Source organism: Equus asinus, chromosome 10, assembly GCF_041296235.1.
Source record: "Equus asinus isolate D_3611 breed Donkey chromosome 10, EquAss-T2T_v2, whole genome shotgun sequence".
In the NCBI taxonomy this organism is placed as follows: Eukaryota; Metazoa; Chordata; class Mammalia; order Perissodactyla; family Equidae; genus Equus; species Equus asinus.
The window spans coordinates 102,917,290-102,935,244 of NC_091799.1; the positions used below are offsets into that span (position 1 = coordinate 102,917,290).

Consider the following 17,955-nt stretch of genomic DNA (forward strand, 5'->3'; position numbering starts at 1 on the left):
CCCTTTGACTGCATCTGTGCAGATCTTTGTGACATTTCAACCAATAAGCTATGGTAAAAGTGGTATTATCTAACTTCAGAGACAGGATTATAAGAATTCCATGTACTCCCCTCTTCTTCTTTTAGGATGATCATTTTTAGAATCCAGTACCACACTGTGAAGAAGCCAAGTAACCATGTGGAAAGGTCATATGAAGGTGTTCCAGCCTACAGTCCCAACTGAATCTCAGCTGCCAGCCAGCATTGACCACTGCATATAAAAGTGAACAAGTCTGAAGGGGACTCCAGCTCCCAGCCTTTAAGCCACCCCAGCTGACACATGGAGCAAGGATGAGCTTCCACTGCCAACCTGCCCAACTTGCTGATTCAGGAGGAAATAAAAGATGTCGTTGTTTCCACTTACTAAGTTTTGTGGGGGTTTTTTATGCAGCAGTAGAGAAATAGAATACTTACTCTCAGCAATGAAAAATGAATGAAAGTGATATGTCACTTCCAGGTGGAAGACGTCAATTGCCAGTAGCAAGACACTGAAACACTCTTTTCTTCCCTGGTATAGCAAGTGAGGAAGGAAAGACGTTCTGAGGTGCAGCTTCCTTCATTCTGAATCCCGGCATGACTGCCGTGGGAGAGTCCCCTTGCTCACTCCCATTTACTGTGTAGAGTGAGCAAAATATAAACCTTTGTTGTGCTAAGCCACTAAGATTTTGGAGTTGTTTGTTTCCATAGCATAATCTATTATGTTCTGACTCATACAAGAACTAATAAAGATAATAGCAGAAGGGGGCCGGCCCAGTGGCGCAGCGGTTAAGTTCACACATTCCGCTTCTCGGCCGACTGGGGTTCGCCAGTTCGGATCCCGGGTGCGGACATGCCACCGCTTGGGACGCCATGCTGTGGTAGGCATCCCACATATAAAGCAGAGGAAGATGGGCACGATGTTAGCTCAGGGCCAGGCTTCCCCAGCAAAAAAAGGAGGAGTGGCAGTAGTTAGCTCAGGGCTAATCTTCCTCAAAAAAAATAAAAATAAAAAAGATAGCAGAAACAAACAAAATAGAAAACAAAAATGCAATAGAGAGGATCAGCAAAGACAAAGAAAGGTTCTTGAAAAAGTTAAAATAAAATAGAGATCTGATGAGACTAAGTAAGGAAAAAAAGAAATCCTGTAAAAATAACATTATAAGTAAAAATCAGAGATAGAGTATACGTAAAGTGCTAAAATGAGAACAGTATTATCAAATGCATGCCATTAAATTTCAGAATTTGGATGAAATGCAAAAATTTCTAGAAAATCATATTGAAACTGACTCAAGAATTAGTCTCAAGAAACTGTCTCAAATTAGAAATACGAAATAATCCTATTACTATCAAAGATACTACAGTGAAATTTAGACAAAGAAAGCAACAGGCCCACGTGGTTTTCTAAGCAAAGTCTATCAACTCTTTCCAACATAGAGAAAACTGTTCTAGAAAACTGAAAAATAAGGCATGCTCCCTGACTTATTTTATAAGACTAGCAAAACTTTAATTAAAAGAAAAATGACAATTCGATAAAGGAATATTCCAAACTCATTTCACCAAAGAACATATTTGCAAAACTCTTAAACAAAATGTTAGCACATTGAATTCAACATTTTATAAGAGATATCATGAAAACTGAATTTGTCTCAGGAATATGAAAATTGTTTAATATTAGAAAATCTATAACTATTATTTATTACACTGGCAGATTAAAAAAAACAAAAAGCATACATTTATCCCAATTTGGTAAAATTCAACACCGAATCACTTTTAAACTTTTGTGTAAATTAGAGTAAAAGGTAATCTCAAAGGATATCTACAAAAACCTACAAGCAACATCATCTTAAAAGGATAAACTATGAAGGAATTCCCTTTAAAATTAAGAAAATGCAAGGGTACCCACAATCACCAATTCTGCCAATATCATATTAGAGTTCCTCACCAGCTTAATAATGCAAGAAAAAGAAATGAAAGGCCTTAGTCCTGGAAAAGAGGAAATAAAACTCTCAGTATTTGCAGAAGACATGATTGTCTGTAGAGGAAACCTGAAAGAATCTGCATTTCAGTTACTAGTAATAAAAAGGATATGATAACAAGTTGCCTGGATATAAAATTGATATCCAAAATTCAACTGTATCACTTTCCATCAGCAACAAAATAAGAAAAATCATAATTTTTAAAACACCATTTATGGTAAACAACAAACTACAAAATATCTTTTTGGATGGAGAAGTAAGAGCAGCATACAGAAAACTGTGAAAGTTTCCTGAAGCACACAAGTGAATGGGGAGATGGCCCATGTTCATGGATAGAAAAGTTTAATATCATAAATACCAATTCTCAGCAATGAATCAACAGATTCAAAATGATACTAACAAAATCCCAATAGAGTTTTTTCTTATGGAGTTGACATAAGGCGATTGTAAAGTTTATATGGAAGAACAAAAGGTCAAGAATAACCAAGAAACTTTTGAAGGAGTTGAATGTTACCTGCCCTGCTTAATATAAATACTTATCATAAAGCTTTAGTAATCATACTGTGTGTATGTTTGTGTGCGTGCGTGCACACAGTATTATAGGATAAAACCAAAATTTAACCAATGGAACAGAATAGATAGCCCACAACAAACCACTCATATATGGAATTTTGATATATGACAGATGTGAGAAAAGGATTAACTAAAATAGATCAATAAAAATTCATTCTCCACAAGGAAAAATACATAAATGGATTTTGATCACTACCTCATACCACATATATACCATACACATACGATATGTGTATGTATATGATATATATGTGTGTGTATGTGATAAAATGAACTGAAAGAAAAGCAAGGGAATGATAAATAAAAAGTGCCATATACAGGGGCTGGCCCGGTGGCACAGCGGTTAAGTTCGCACCTTCCACATCTCGGCGGCCCGGAATTCGCCGGTTCGGATCCCGGGTGTTGATATGGGACTGCTTGGCACGCCATGCTGTGGTAGCCATCCCATGTATAAAGCAGAGGAAGATGAGCACGATGTTAGCTCTGGGCCAGGCTTCCTGAGCAAAAAAGAGGAGGACTGGCAGTAGTTAGCTCAGGGCTAATCTTCCTCAAGAAAAAAAAAAGTGCCATATACATTTTACTTCTGAAGGTAGGTAAGAGAATGGGGCAGGTGTAGCATACAGATGGAAATATGTTATTAGAGACATTCTAGTTTGGACTGAGTTCACCAGTGTTTATTTTAGTATAAATAAATAAGCAAGCCAGATAGAGATCAATGAGGATTGTGCTCAAGAATCAAAGAGTAATCAGGTTAATCAAGTGAGACATCACATTCTGTGTACCTAAAATTCAATTCCGAAGAACACATGTTATATACATCTGAATTAACTGTAAGTCGATGATGGGAAGGGACAATACATTAGGTCCACCATATGTCTGAACCACGGACACATTTCTTCACTATCTCTTTGATTTGTGTTCACCTGATCTCTTTCTTCTCTGAATTTTTAACATCAATAGCTTTTATTGATTCTAGGAATGAACTGGTCTAAAATTCTGTTTCCTTTATAATGTCCACAGATCACTAGTAGCTTGAAATCTTAATTATTTTGCCTTTTGTTTGTCATACAGCTTTAAAAAACAATATAGGACATTTCAAACACACACACAATCATTGAGTCTAGGGGGTTAGCACGTAGGAATGAAAGCCAGCACCTTTGAGTTCTGGCTTGTCCTAGCTGTAACATCCTGACATGGTCATGTCTGAGCAATAGTAAAGGACATTGGTGGAAATGGGCAGAAGCTCCAACTCCAAGATCTTGCAGTCAGGAGATCCCATGACAATCATACTGATCCACTATCGTCAGTTGGGCGGAGACCCTGGAGACTTGACCTATTCACAAGATTCTCTCAGACAATAATAACCATCCTGAGAAATGTCAAGAATTTCAGTGTTCTAAAAAGAAGCTATTGTAGTCTATGTCTGTATGTTTCAAATGCAATAAATTATTCATTCAATCTATTTTAATTGTGCTAATAACTGAAAATTCCCACTTCAAGCAACAAGTTTTTTTAAAGTGACCTCGTTCAACTCTGAGATACAACTGGCCTTAGGCATCCCTAACAGCCGAGACCCCAGTCTATCTTCTCATTCTCTCAGTCTTGGCGCCATCGTTCTAGAACCCTGGGCAGAGTCAGAAAACTGGTTGGCAAAGCTGCCCACAAAGGTTTTTCAGGTTGAGCCTCTCATTACTGTGTCCATCACTCTCTCACCAGAGGCTGGCTCCTGGGGACAGACGTTTAAGCCCAAGCAAAAAGACAGAACAGAAAGAATTATTTGTAACATTGCCAGTGACAGTGGAACTAATGAAGTCTTCCTCCAAAGGCTCCTTGTTCCTGTCCCTGAAACTTTTATTGTATCCTTATACAAAGAGGACACTGAAGCAACATTAGCAAGGTCTTAATTTGGACAAATGGACCACACACACAAGCTAACTCAACAATCCTTTCTCACTTCCCAAATGCACCTAGTAATTGCAAACCTGAACTGCCAGGTGTGTGTCAATTTCCTAGTTTGCTATCAAGAAACCATGGTAAATATGTTACTACTCTTGGTAACTGTATGTAACATTATCCAAAAGTAAAAAAATTTAAAAACATGAAGGTCAATATGAGTGTTCAATTTGGCTGGAGAACGTTAAACTTATGTCAAAATGTGACTCTTAACTAAACAATCTATGCTTCTCCTTGTCTCTCTTTTTTTAATACCTCCAAGTTATATGCACAACACTGATCACATAAATAGAAACACATTTCTAGCTCTTTCATACCTAGGTTTGAAAAATCCTAGTACTCATTTAGTTTTCAGCCAGAAAGACATCCACAGGAGACCCTGATAAGGAGAATCCTCTGTGGTAGAAACATAACAGTGACCTACATTTGTTTCGGGTACGATATGTGCCCGGCACTGTGCTAAATGCTCCTGTGGTCTATCCTACTTAATTCCCAACAGATCTCCACAGGCTGGGTTGTTATTCACTGAGGCTAAGACAGAGAAATTAATCTGTCAGAAACAAACACTAGTGGCAAAATTGATCCAGGGTTGACAGACCCTGATCCCACTCCATCAACAAAGGTTTGAGCCCTTACCAGGAGGCTACAAGATGGAAATGACTGCTGCTAAGGAAAAGGTTCCTACACCATAAATTACCCGTATGTTAATTAAGCACCTGGGACATGCTGAGTGCTGTGTTAAATACGGGGAGTGCTACGCTTCTTTCCTGAAAGAATTAACCATTAGTTGCGGAGACAAGACGAATTCACAAAACTCTTCTGAACTTCAGATGACAAAGCAGTTAAAATATTTCATATATATAGTTCATGAACTTTGTAGGGATCAGAGGCAGAAACCAATACTGATAAGAATGCGCAGCAAAGGCTGGACGGTTTAAGCTCAGGAAGGAGAGGCTGAAGCCACTCCCCTCGAGATGAGGGAGTCACTGGGGCACAGACCGTGGAGCTAGGGAGCCAGATACAGATACCCTCACGCCTTGGGGTCCAGGCTGACAGGCCATCTGAGAGAGGTAAACAGTAGTTTATGGGATCACATCAGTGTGTCACAGACCAGCTACTTCAGGGTGGAGCACCAGCATGCTGGCCTTAGTAGGCACTCAGTAAATATCAGCAAAGGAAGGAATGAGTGAAGTCCGATGGATTGTGCCAATGCCAATATCAAGTTATAGAAAGGATGAGTAAACCAGTGGGTTATGCCCAAACACCCGGCTTTGCCTCTCCTACCACAATTACTAGTCAAACGTATGAAAGTGATTAATAGAAGCATGAAACAACTTTAACAGAGTAATATATCAGCTCTAACAGTGTTATCTTTTAAATAGAATGTTTGATTTAAAAATATCAGTAAGAATTGGTAAGTTTCACATGTAACTCAACAGGAATGGTGGTTACATGCTGCAGTATTTATGCCAGCGACTTCTCAGACGACAAAAGCAAAACTACAACGGATTCTTGTTTAATGGGGAAGACACTGGGAATATTCAGCATAATGAAAATAAATGATGCTTACCTCAGTGAGTTAATCGTGAGGAAGCATCTCTACTCACATTCTTTTAACATTAAAAAAGAAAAAAATTGAAATGTAACTCCATTACATAGAAGGAAGGTTGAGGACATTCATATCACTATGAAAGTTCAACAGGAAAACTGCTGCTGTGCCAGGACCAGAGCTGGGAATTGTAGACCTGCCGGGATCTCTAGGAAAGTTCACCCAGGAAAAGTCAAACACCCTGCACCTAGTCCAGCACTGCAAATGTGTGACCTTGAAGAAATGAGCTTGCCTCTTTGGGTCTCAGTTTCCACATCTGTAGAAGGAGTGCCCTTCCAGCTCTAATGATATGTGACCACGTGTCCTTTCACAGCAACAAGGAAAATCCAACTATAGAAGACCCACTAGCAACAACGGTTCCTGAGGGCACATTCTGTGCCAGGCACTGTTCTAAGTGCTTCACATGTTCTAATTTGAACCATCATCTTACGAGGCAGGCACCACTCCTTTTTACAAACAAGGAAACTGGGGCATGAGGAGGTTAAACAATTTGCCCAAGACCACAGAGACGGAAAGAGACAAAGCCAAAATGCCAACGCAAATGGATGCTCTTAACCATTACACTCTCTGCCTTTTTTAAATGGAGAAGGCAAGTTACTGTGCATATAGTTAATTATGCAATTTAATAGCCAAAGGATGCTTCTAAATCCTTTCTTGCTAGCTCTCTAAATTGCAACCACTTTCCAAACAGAGTATTACAGTTTTTCCTTGTCTTTTGTTTATACTGCAGTTAAATTATAACTAAAATGACTTAGTGAATTACTGGTTGCAAATTACAAATACCTGCCCAGTAAGATTTTCCTGCATGTATAGAAATTCATAGATAGATGCATCTTCAGCTACCTCTACTTCAATTCCTACGAACATGCACTATTCCCCTCCACTCTGAGAATTACTGGACTAGAGAAAGTACGCACAGAATTTCCTGCACCTTAGAGGAGATGCCAAGCACATTTATCTGCCTTCTCCAGCCTTCCACCCCCCAAGAAAGGGGTGAAGGGTTGACTCTGTCATTGACATCCTTCCACCCACTGGGGGCGCCAAAATATTGTCTGGAATGATAAAGCCAATTTCCCCCTACAATGATTGGGTTTGTTTGTTTTGGAAGAATTAAGATTCTTTCTCCATGTACAGATAAAAGAAACACTCTGATATATCTGCCCCTAGAAAAAATACCTGATGCTGGAAAATTGATTTGTAATGGAATGTCCTTGTGGTTATTGTTTTAAAGACCTAGCACAACAAATCACAGTAAAAGCAAGAAAGTAGATCATATTGTCAAAATCATACATGTTATATATTTAGTAAAAGGATAAACACACAGGTTTCAGTATCACACTAAAAAACAAAAAAAAATCTATTTTATGGAACTATTCAATGTATTCAACTATTCTATGTAAATATGTAACTATTCAAAATTTATGGGAATAAAATTTTTCTACTCTGGTTCAAATACTATTTGTAATCATAAATTTTAGCCAAAACAAATCTGGCTGGAGCCAGCTGGTATTTTGACAAACTAGAAAATTTATGCCAACCTTTCCTACCAATGACAGGCAAATTTAGAGAAAAGCTGGTTGATTCTGGACATAATAAATGATAGATGATTTAACTCTGAGAAAGGGTTTTCATGCATTTAGTAATGAGAACCAGTTCTGGAAAATGAAGTGACGTCATAAGACTTAGAACTTAACGTTTGGTCTCATTAGTTCCACGTGTTCTGAAGCCAAGTTTATTTTGCTCGTGTCCAATACTATGATTAAAAATTTCCATAATAAGCAACAGAAAATATTTTTCATATGATTAAACAGAATATTAAAATTTAAGACATGCTGTCGTGTTCTATTTACTTTGTTTCATGTCTAGATAATTCTCAACAAATGCAGGGTTAAACCTATTTAATAGCTTTTTATAGAGAAAACAATTAAGCAAGACGGTGAAGTTTCAACTCAGAATTTATTTTTGCAGCATAATAAAAACACCTTGAAGGTTACTTTCACTTCATGATCAATGATGCAGAATCACGGATTGATGATCGACTGTAATTAAGTGAAATCAGTCTGTGAATAATGTCAATTAGGGAAATAGTAAGTCAAGATAAAGCTGACTTTTTTTCTTTTTAATAGATATTTCAGATCAATTTATACAATGGCAATTACATATAGCAAAAAATCACTATGTACTTGGACAAGGCTAAGATCATTTTGTGATCCAAATGTTCTAGGAGACTGTGGATGTGCGGTAAGAAAATTGCCAGACTTTTTCTACTACAAGAACTGATGGAAGTCTAATGGAAATCGAAATCAGGCAGATTCATGGGAAAGAAGGAAACTGTCCAAGATCTCAGGCAGCAAAAATAGATCTGTCGAGCTCCTGAATTACATCAGAGCCTAGCTATTCTAGTAAAGCGCTTGAAGGTGGAAACCTGGGCCGGCCCCAAGCAGCTATTTCCACGTCCCAAGGTAGATCCCTTGGAAGTCAAGCTCTGGCCAGTCTGAGAAATGAACTCACCCCACTCCATGTGAACACAGCTCTGTGTTAACACTGTCCCACCTTCCAACACTCCCCCCCCCCAACCATCTTTGACTAACTGGATGGAGAGCATTTTTTTGGAAAGTGGAACTGCTGTTTCTGATATTACTAAAAGCAAAATAGAAAGGAGCTGTCAGGAGCTCAGATTTGCCCCAGTCCTTCCTAAAGTCCAGTTTCGGGGAATAGTGCCCGTTCCTCCCAGGCATTTCCCACTATCCACTTAGCCCTGCAACCCCGGTCCCCACCTGAAGGTAGCCTTCCCACCTGAAGGTAGCCTTCCCACCAGACCGAGTCACCCTCCCTGATTCTGGAATGTTTCTGCACAGCTCATCACCTGGAAGGATGTACACAGTAGTCAGACCATGGACCAGGTACAGCAAAGAACAGGATCCATTCCACTGTCTCTGGACCTCACCGTAGGCTACAGCCACGCCATGGGAAGCGGCCGCTTTGGGCTTAGGACAATTTAGCTGAATGCCAGGAAAGTGTGGAAATGATTGATTTATCAAGGAAGAGTGAAGAAACCTGGATAAACTTTTTAAAAAGATAACACTCCAGCATTTGCATTAGGTGAAATGCGACATAAAGGAACTGTGTAAAGAAACACAAACACGAAGATCAAAGACAAGCCAGAGAAGAGTGCTTTTGGCTCCACTACACTGAATGTCTGACCGACCCACTCAAGAACATCCCTATCAATGAGGTTAAAGAAATTAGAGATCTGTCTCATAGAAAACAAAGTGGTGTGTGTAGGAGAGGTATGAACTTCACACTTGTCTTTAAATATATTAATGGCACTATAAATAGGCCATCACCTGCTCCTCCTTTGCCACTTAGAAGAGAACAAGCCAGAACGGGTTTGAATTACAGATTCAACAGAATCACAAGCAGCAGTGTCCTGGCAGAACAGATTTCCAGAGGAAAACGGACGTGTTTTCTTCCCTGCAAGTACAGGAACGAAAAGCAGATGCTTTGAGAGATCCTGCTTGCCAATGAGACTGAGCAGAAGTCTCTGAGTCCTTTTCGGTCCTAAAAGTGGCAAAGACAGATAAAGATGCCACCTCAGGGAGCAGTGGAGGCTGGTTACGGGGTGGGGGGAGGACTGCCCTGAACCCACACCCAGAATACAGGATCCAAAGGTGCTCTCTGCTCTATGTTTTACAGAATAAGAACCAGTTTACGATCTGTGGCACCATGGTCTCCTACATTCTATTTTTCATTCTTCCCTCACTGAATTCCATCATAAGACAGCACCTCTCCAGCGGCGTGGGGGAAAAGAAAACTTTACTTTTTAAAGAACCCCATGATGATAACAAGTTTTCTCATGCATAACATTTGAGCACCATCTGGCTCAAGATAACAGAACCAAATTGCCAAATACCAAGGACAGCTATTTTGCACACTTGGGGGAATATAAGCAAACATCCACTTATTTGCTCAGTGGACACGAATATAGGTGCATATTTATATTCTATAAGCTACAAAAATGTCATTCACTGGAGACTTCCCCAGATGAACCACTGATCAAAAATATCTCACTGGATAATCCATGCCTGGCACAAAATCTGCACACACATGTCACAGGCGGTGTAAAAGTTTGAACCACACAAACAGAATGATCAGTAACAGGAAGTTTACTGCCATCTACAGATTTCCCCTCACTGCTCAAGGGAGCCAGCCAAGGATTTCTGCTTGAAAAATATAAATTGGCAAAATTGACATCAGCTGTTGAGTTGCATTATGCTTCTAGTAATGAAATCCACTTTAACAACCTGTACGAAACAGTCAACACGATTAACTGCCTCTCTAGAAGCAGGAAAGCAATGGTCCACGATGCTTGTTCCTTAGGGTCTCAGAGGATGAAGATTCACAACAGGTCAACACCCCATCTCCTTCTGTCTATGGCACTAAATACGTACAGATTTAAAGGCAAAGATGTATAATAATATACTTATTTTCATTTTCCTCGCTATTAACCACTTTCCCAAGGCAGGTTTTTTACAACGTTAGATAACGTCCAATCCAAACTAAAACGCCAGCTCAGGGGCCGTGCAGTGGCCTCGCCAAGAACCCGCTGGTTGACTCGGATTGAGACCCATTCGGGCGGATGTTGCAGGCAGCAGCGCGGGGGCAAAGCGCAGCGGAGTTTGCCAGCGGATGCGCTGAGATGGAAAAACCACACGCCCTGTCCGTCCACCTGGTGGACACCCTGGCAACTTTATTTTGGGCAGAACCTTCCAAGGAAACTTTTCTCTTGCCCGGAGCCCTTGCCCGAGCCAGACCGGCTGCGGGCCGGCAGGAGGGGCAGGGAGCTGCGGGCCGAGGGGCAGCCCTCGGCAGGACGCGGCTCGGCGGGCTAGATCCCTCTCCTTTCGGGCACTGGGAATGCGCGGGGTCCATCCCGCAGGGGGGCCACTCACCAGCCGGAGCGCGAAGAAGACGGCGAGCAGGGCGAGGCAGGCGCCCATGACGATGAGCAGCAGGAAGACGATGAGCGGGTGCTGCTGGCTCATGCAGTAGTAGGACTCATAGAGCCAGTCCCGGGACCGCTGCAGCCCGTCGCCGCCGCCCGCCGCTGCCGCCGCCGCGGCCTCGGCGCGGTCCCGCAGGTAGCGGCGGCGCCGCATCGCCTCCTGCCACATCGGGGCGGCTCGCGCGGCGCCCGCCGAGCGCGCCCGGCCCGGGTGCGCCGCCCGCGTCCCACCCCCGCGCCGCCTCGGCCGGCCCGGCTGCCCGCGCTCCGAGCTGCGCGCAGGGGCCTCCGGCGCGGGCGGAGCTCCGCGCCCCGGGCTGGGCGCGCTGACGCGCGGGCGGGGGCCGGGCGGCGGCCTCGGGGGCAGCTCCAGGCGCCGGCGCGGCCGCCACGGCGCGGGAGGGGGCGGGTGCGACTGGGGGCCCTCGGCCCGCCTCTCCCCCCACCCTGCGCCGCGCAGCCCGGCCTCCGCCGACCGCCGCCCCCCGACGGCCGGGCCACGCGCCGCGGGAGGCCAGGGACGGGCGGATCCAGAGGAGGGCGCGGGGAGGGGGGGGCACCGGCTGCGCCCCACCCAGGACGTCCCCTTCTTCCGCCCTCCCACACTCAGCCACAGAGAGGTCCCTCAGAGCACAGCCATGGGCGGGGGTATGTCCACTCTGCGCCCCCACACTCATACACTTGCCACCTAGGTCAGAGGACTGCGGGGGCGTCTAACCTCCTCTCCACTAGCTCAAAGCGCGACCAAGGGGCGCAATCCCACCCTGCAGTCCCCCCAACCTTTTACTGGGTTGAGGGGGGTGGGGTGCTCCCACACTCTTCTTCGCTATCTGAGAGCTGAGCAGGGAGGTACTCAGGACGGCAGGGAGTTCCTCCTTTTCACTATCTGGGAGCGCGAAGAGGGGGTTCTCCTACCCCCCCCAGCCCATTAGTGGGTAGGGGTTTCCCACTCTCTTCATCTCTGCTCAGCAAAGGGGGGATTCCCGCGCTCCTCTCACTGTCACACAGGGCAGGGAGACTTCCCTGCAGGGGGCGGAAAGGCGCTGGGACGCGAGGAGTCCCCTTGGCAGAAAACAGCCCCAAATGCGCAATGGAGGAGTGAGGCGGGTGTGACTGAAGGCTGTACCCCGGCGCGTTCTCGGGCAGGCAGCCTCACTCGCGCCCTGCACTTTCAGCTTAAGTCTCACTTTGGGGATGCCCAATGGGCCAAGGTTTTCCGGATCGGAGGTTTAGGGGGCGCCCTGGCCCGCCATGTTCCCCGCCGAGCCCCCGAGCCCGTTCTGCCTGGCGCGGATGGCAGCGAGGGCGCACCGGGAGAGTGTGGCTGGACGCAGGGCGGGGGGGGGAGCGCCTCTGGGATTCTCGCCCTCCATGTCACCTTTGGGAACCGGGTACGGTAGGCGGCAGAGACGCGGCTGGAGCCGCATGGGGGCAGACGCGCGCGGGGGCAGTGTCCCCTCCCGACATGCCTGGGAGTCCAGACGCTAGGTTTTGCCGTGGGGACAGGGGATCTCATCGGCGCTCTCCAAAGAAGCCCACCCTTCTGGATGTTTCCTCGTATTAGAGTGTTTTCTGGCCCAAAGACCCGCAAATCCCACCTCCTCCAGAAGCCTAAGGAATCCGAGGCACAGAGACCCTCTCTTCTCACACGACCCTAGCAAACGGCCCAGGGAGTCCTTCCTCGGCACTTGTTGTCTCTTCCAGTAGACGACCAGCACTCAGGACTCCGAGCCCTGGCATCGCCTAACACCTCGGAAACCTTCCCCAGCTGCCCTGCAGCCCGCCAGGGCGGTCCTATCCCCCTCCTGGGCAGGGACATGTGAGCTGGGTAGCTGCGTGCCCCGTGACTGTAGGACCCAGGCCATGCAGGGAGACCGGGACCCAGACCACACAGGGAGAGGGGAGCTTTGCATGGGTTTTATTTTTAGCAGGAGTTAATGCCTGCTCTGCGCAGAGGGTAGGGGCCAGAGAAAGTCACAGGTCTGCCACCCTCTGCAGGAGATCTTGGCTGGGCTGGGGTGCGGGAGCTGGGCTCTGGGGCGTGTCCCGGACGCTGGATCCTTGGCAGGGGGTCCTCATTCACCTGATCCTGGGCCTGCCATCCCGCCGGAGACCTGGAGGGGCCGACAAATGGGAGGAGGCAACGAGTGGGAACAGTTCCCCTCTGCACGTCTCCTGTTGGCTCCTGGGCGGATACCCTGTCGCCCCAGCAGGACAATTAAACTCTCTTGTGTGTCGGGTTAGTTGTCTGCCGCCCCCACCTGGTCTTGTCTGCCTTCCCCTGTATCACCACCCTGGCTGGAGACTGTAACCTGGGTAATTCCAACCTCAGCCTTTCCCGTGGGTTCCAACCCACCCATTGGGCTGGGTTCTTTCTTTTAGACCCGGGATTTTAGGGTTTTGGTGCTTCCGAGAGTAAGCTGCAATGACAGCACTGATGAATGGGGCTTGCAAATACCCAGAACCTGAGCCCTCCTAAGGCAGCATGGCTGAGTGGGAAGTCAGACGCAGCTTCTGTTCTGTGCATTCTCTCTCTCCCGCGCTGCCCAAGAATTTTCTGGGTTGGACAGAGTTGTGCATTTCCAGTCTTTTCCTGTTGGAGCAACATACTAATTATCATCTTCTCTCCAATTCTTGCTGCTTTTTCACCCCTTGTATTGATAAACGTCTGCCTTCACCCACTCAAGAAGAAAGAAAAAGTAAATAATCCGTAATTTAGGTTTATGGGAAAAAGAACTGAAAGACTTGTGAGGGAAAGGTAGATGTTTAATCAATGATTTTCTCTTTCTTTTCAACCAGTATCTATGCCATATGTATTCTCCATATGGTAGAGGGGGTTGTTATAAGACTTTTAGGAGATTTTGTAAAATACCACGGCAAATATAACTAAAGAGATTCTACCCTTGACCCTTATGACTTTTTTTTATCACTCATTCAACAAATATTTATTTTGTGCCTACCATGTGCCAGATGTTCAGGAAAAAGCAGACCAGACCTGGGACCCTTGTAGGAATTTCCACTGTACTTTGAAAAGTGGTGGAAGAAAGATAATACAAAGATCAAGGATTTGTCAGGCTTCCCTGGGGTTTGTTGAGCTTTTTGTTTTGTTTTCGTGATTATTTTGTTTGGTGCTTATTTTTATGGGGACCTCTGTCAGTTTATGTTTAATACAAAATAAAGTGTGAGCCAATAAAATCATTATAGTTATTCTATCAGCATTTTAGAATCAATTGCACCAAGTAAGCCTTTTAAAAGGTCCACAACTGTTTCTATTTTGAAAGAAAAAAAAAACAAAATAATAACCCAAATGCAGCATGAAGTGGAATGAAAAATGCTCTTTAGTTCAAAGCCAGGAGCATGGAATACAGACGCATGCAACTAAAGGGCGCCCCAGGAGTCCCCGTTCATCTCAGCACCTTTTGGTAGCAGGGCTGCTATGCCAGGAGGAAGGCACAGAGAGCAGAGGCCTTCTCGCATAAGTTTACCCCATGTCAGTTTATTCGTGACCAAATGCACAAAGAAACCAACTGTGCAAGCTCTAACTGGGCCTGAGGGAGTAAAAGCAAAGCAGCAGCATTGGGAAGAATTCATTTCTCCTGCAACACTAGAGGGCAGCCCTCCATCCTCGGAACCTGGCCCTCAGGGCAGGTGTTAGGGGCCTGTGACTTGTGCTGTTGCACAGGACCCACACTTGGTTTACGATTCTGCTGTCACGATCTTCAAATTCTCGATAATTTTTGAAGCAGGAGTCACACAGTTTCATTTTTTCCTGAGTCCTGCAAATCAGAGAGGCGATACTGCTGGCTGGTGACACTGAACAGTGCTCCCATCTCTGCCTGCGTGCAGCGCCTGGGGGGGCGCAGGCTTGAGGACAAGCAGGCCGGCTCCTCCGCCTGGCCTGGGCAATGCAGGCCACCTCCACCTTCCTAGTGTGGTCATTTTTCACACTCACTATGACATACCTGCATGATTATAAATCTGTTAAGTCATCATGTTACAGGACAGGTTTTTGAATCAATGGCTTTTGCTTTAAAAATAACCCATCTTCTAGTTCCTATTCCAAATCCAGTTAGATTAGCTCAATCAATAAGGATGCTGTTGTGCTCCTCCCAATGTCACAGTGCTGTGATTGATTGAATAAAGGCGGGCAAGCGAACTGTGCCAAGGACAGACACACGTGCCAACCCGGAGCATATTGTGGAGCTGAGCACAGAGTATTTCCCTGTGTATTCGTTTTCCTCTCTGGCAAATACATCACTAAAATTTATATAATAAAGTATGAACAGTATGTCTGTTCATACTTTATTATTCATTATCGCCATGAAATATGGTTTGTGTACCCAGATAACGTTTACATTTTTATTGAACCAGAGTCTGTGAATACAGAAACCACACAACCAAGACCAACTTACGGCTCCTAGAAGTCTCATTAACTCTTTCAGCTCCCTAAGGAACTCTTTTACAGTTCAGGTTTTAGAGCATCAGAAAAAAGTTGCTGAATGTGACATTAATATATTCAGTTTCTTTCCCGTCCAGCATGGGATGATCTCTCCATGTCTCTGAAAGATCCTACTTGCTTGGCTTATTTGATACATTATTTCTCATGACAAAATTGGACTAAATATTTCAAAGAATCGTCTTTAAAATCTGATTTCAGGTGACTTATTTGGATTTATGGTTCTGAATTTGTGAGAAGATGGCACAAGTGTTTTGGAACAGACCTTCCACGAAATGCAAAATTCTAAAGTTTGTTACTAGTGCTTTTTTCAAAGTCCTCTGAGATGCTGGAATTCCTTCCATGAGCACTGGAAGGAGTGAGAACAGGTTAATGACTAATCAGTTTCCAGAACGTCTACCACCTTATGAGAGAGATCGATTGCTCTGCTCTCGCTCGGAGAATGTGATCTAAAGAGCAATGACTCATGGAGCAGAAATGTGTGCTTAGGATTTGTTGCCTAGGGAGGTGCAGGAAAGGGGCCTTATTTAGCAAGCTTAAGTGGGTAATTCAGATACCTTGACTTTTAGTTTTATATCCTTTTAGGTGTCCCTTAAAATAGCCAATGAAAGCATAATTTAATTACACTCTAAAATGATAAATCATGTACTTGGAGGGACAAGAAATGGTCTCTATGAAAAACAATGCTATGACATAGTTCATAAATATTTTTTGCCCAATTCTGAATTCGTTCATTTCAGATAGCTTAAGATTTTAAGCCAGTCTACTGCTGTTTGATTCATGATTTTATATTCGAATTTGAAAACAAATCAAACTCTCTGCTTGTATTATTCCACACTGTTGTAATAATTGTAAATATTCCTATAATAACTTCCTTAGAGTGCTGGGTTTTGCCTTATCTCTGCTGTCAATTGTGCATCCTCAAAGAAGTCATAAACATCTCTGAGCTTCAGTCTATTTATCTGTGAAGTAGGAAGAATGGATCAATTATCCTAAGGATTTTTCTCATATGTTTGTACTACCCTAGGCTGGGTAAAGGGATGAATTTTAATCAACTTTTTTAGAGCAAGGGGGAAAATTACTTACATTCAATAAAAATAGTGAACTTTAACCCAAAAAAATTTTGTTAAGAGGTATATAAGCATTTGACAACAAGTACTGTTTCCTTAGGTATAAATGCAAGAATGAGAATATTTCAGTGGTGAGCCATGGCAATTTGGTGGGCAAACATAAATCTTACTTTTGCATTAATGTGGTCTGTCTTCCCTCACTAGAAGGTAAGTTCATTAAGGGCACGAGATTTTGTTTCTCTTGTTCACAGTTATATCTCTATCACCTGAAATTGTCAAAACATATAGTAAGTGCTTAATAAATACGTGCTAGATGAATAAATGACTGAGTGAATCAAGATATAAGGTACTTTCATTCTTCTAATAAAAAAAGAGTACAATTGACAGATGATGCTAGTAGATTACTTTCATCAGAACTTGATTTAATAGAAATGTTGTCCAGGTCTTAAAGAGGTTATATAAATATTTGCTATTAAAACTATATTAGTATTTTTTTAAATCTCACAATGTTTTCAAATCCTAAAATGGCAAGATTTCCATGCAATATTGAACACCTATTGTTACCAATTCCACTCACCCAACAGAGCAAAGGATAATAACATATATGAGATGAGATACTGAAGAAATAACCATAAAATAAATATATCCAGGAAAAGAGAGTGTCTGGAGAAAGTGCCATTTGGGATTTGTTTTCTCAAGAGAAAATGGCATCTAGTACTGTAGTTCCTCGTAACACATCAGAGGCAGAACAATTCCAAGCGAAGAGGCTGTCAGGATTTATGAAGTGTCCATGTGGAATCTCATCCTTTCTGCAGCTTGACCACGGCTGAGAATGACATGTGTCAGCTCCATGTGTAGCCACTCCAATTGCCAAGATGAATACCAACACTGGGGGGAGTAAGATGAAGGACAACAGCTCACAATAGGCTTGTTTTGGTTGCTGGATTTTGTTTGTTTGTTCTGGCTAACATTTTTGAAAAAAGTAATATGCTTCTAAATTTAATTCCAAATGTTATGACCATCACGTCTATGGACTAAGTAATAGATTCCCTATTACAAATTCAGGAAATTTTCTTCTTTTTTTTTTCTTTTTAGGAAGATTAGCCCTGAGCTAACTGCTGCCAATCCTCCTCTTTTTGCTGAGGAAGGCTGGCCCTGAGCTAACATCCATGCCCATCTTCCTCTACTTTATATGTGGGACACCTAAGAGGAACGTGCGCACTTAACCACTGTGCCACCGGGCCAGCCCCATGGAAATTTTCTTCTTAAATGGAAGATTTCACAAAAAACCCAACT

General features: G+C 43.8%; 1 protein-coding gene across 3 annotated transcripts in view; it reads right to left on the reverse strand.

Moving 5' to 3' along the window:
- ADCY2 (adenylate cyclase 2) overlaps positions 1-11,601 on the reverse strand; it is a 402,902-nt gene extending 391,301 nt beyond the window's left edge. For 2 of the 3 annotated variants that reach the window (XM_014828435.3, XM_014828434.3), the window contains exon 1: positions 11,081-11,395. In XM_014828435.3, coding sequence (XP_014683921.3) covers positions 11,081-11,302 — 222 coding nt within the window. In that variant the 5' untranslated portion in view covers positions 11,303-11,395. Of the gene's footprint in view, positions 1-11,080 lie in introns of all 3 variants that reach the window. The other variant, XM_014828433.3, reaches the window with a different exon arrangement.
- Between the last annotated feature and the right edge of the window lie 6,354 nt (positions 11,602-17,955).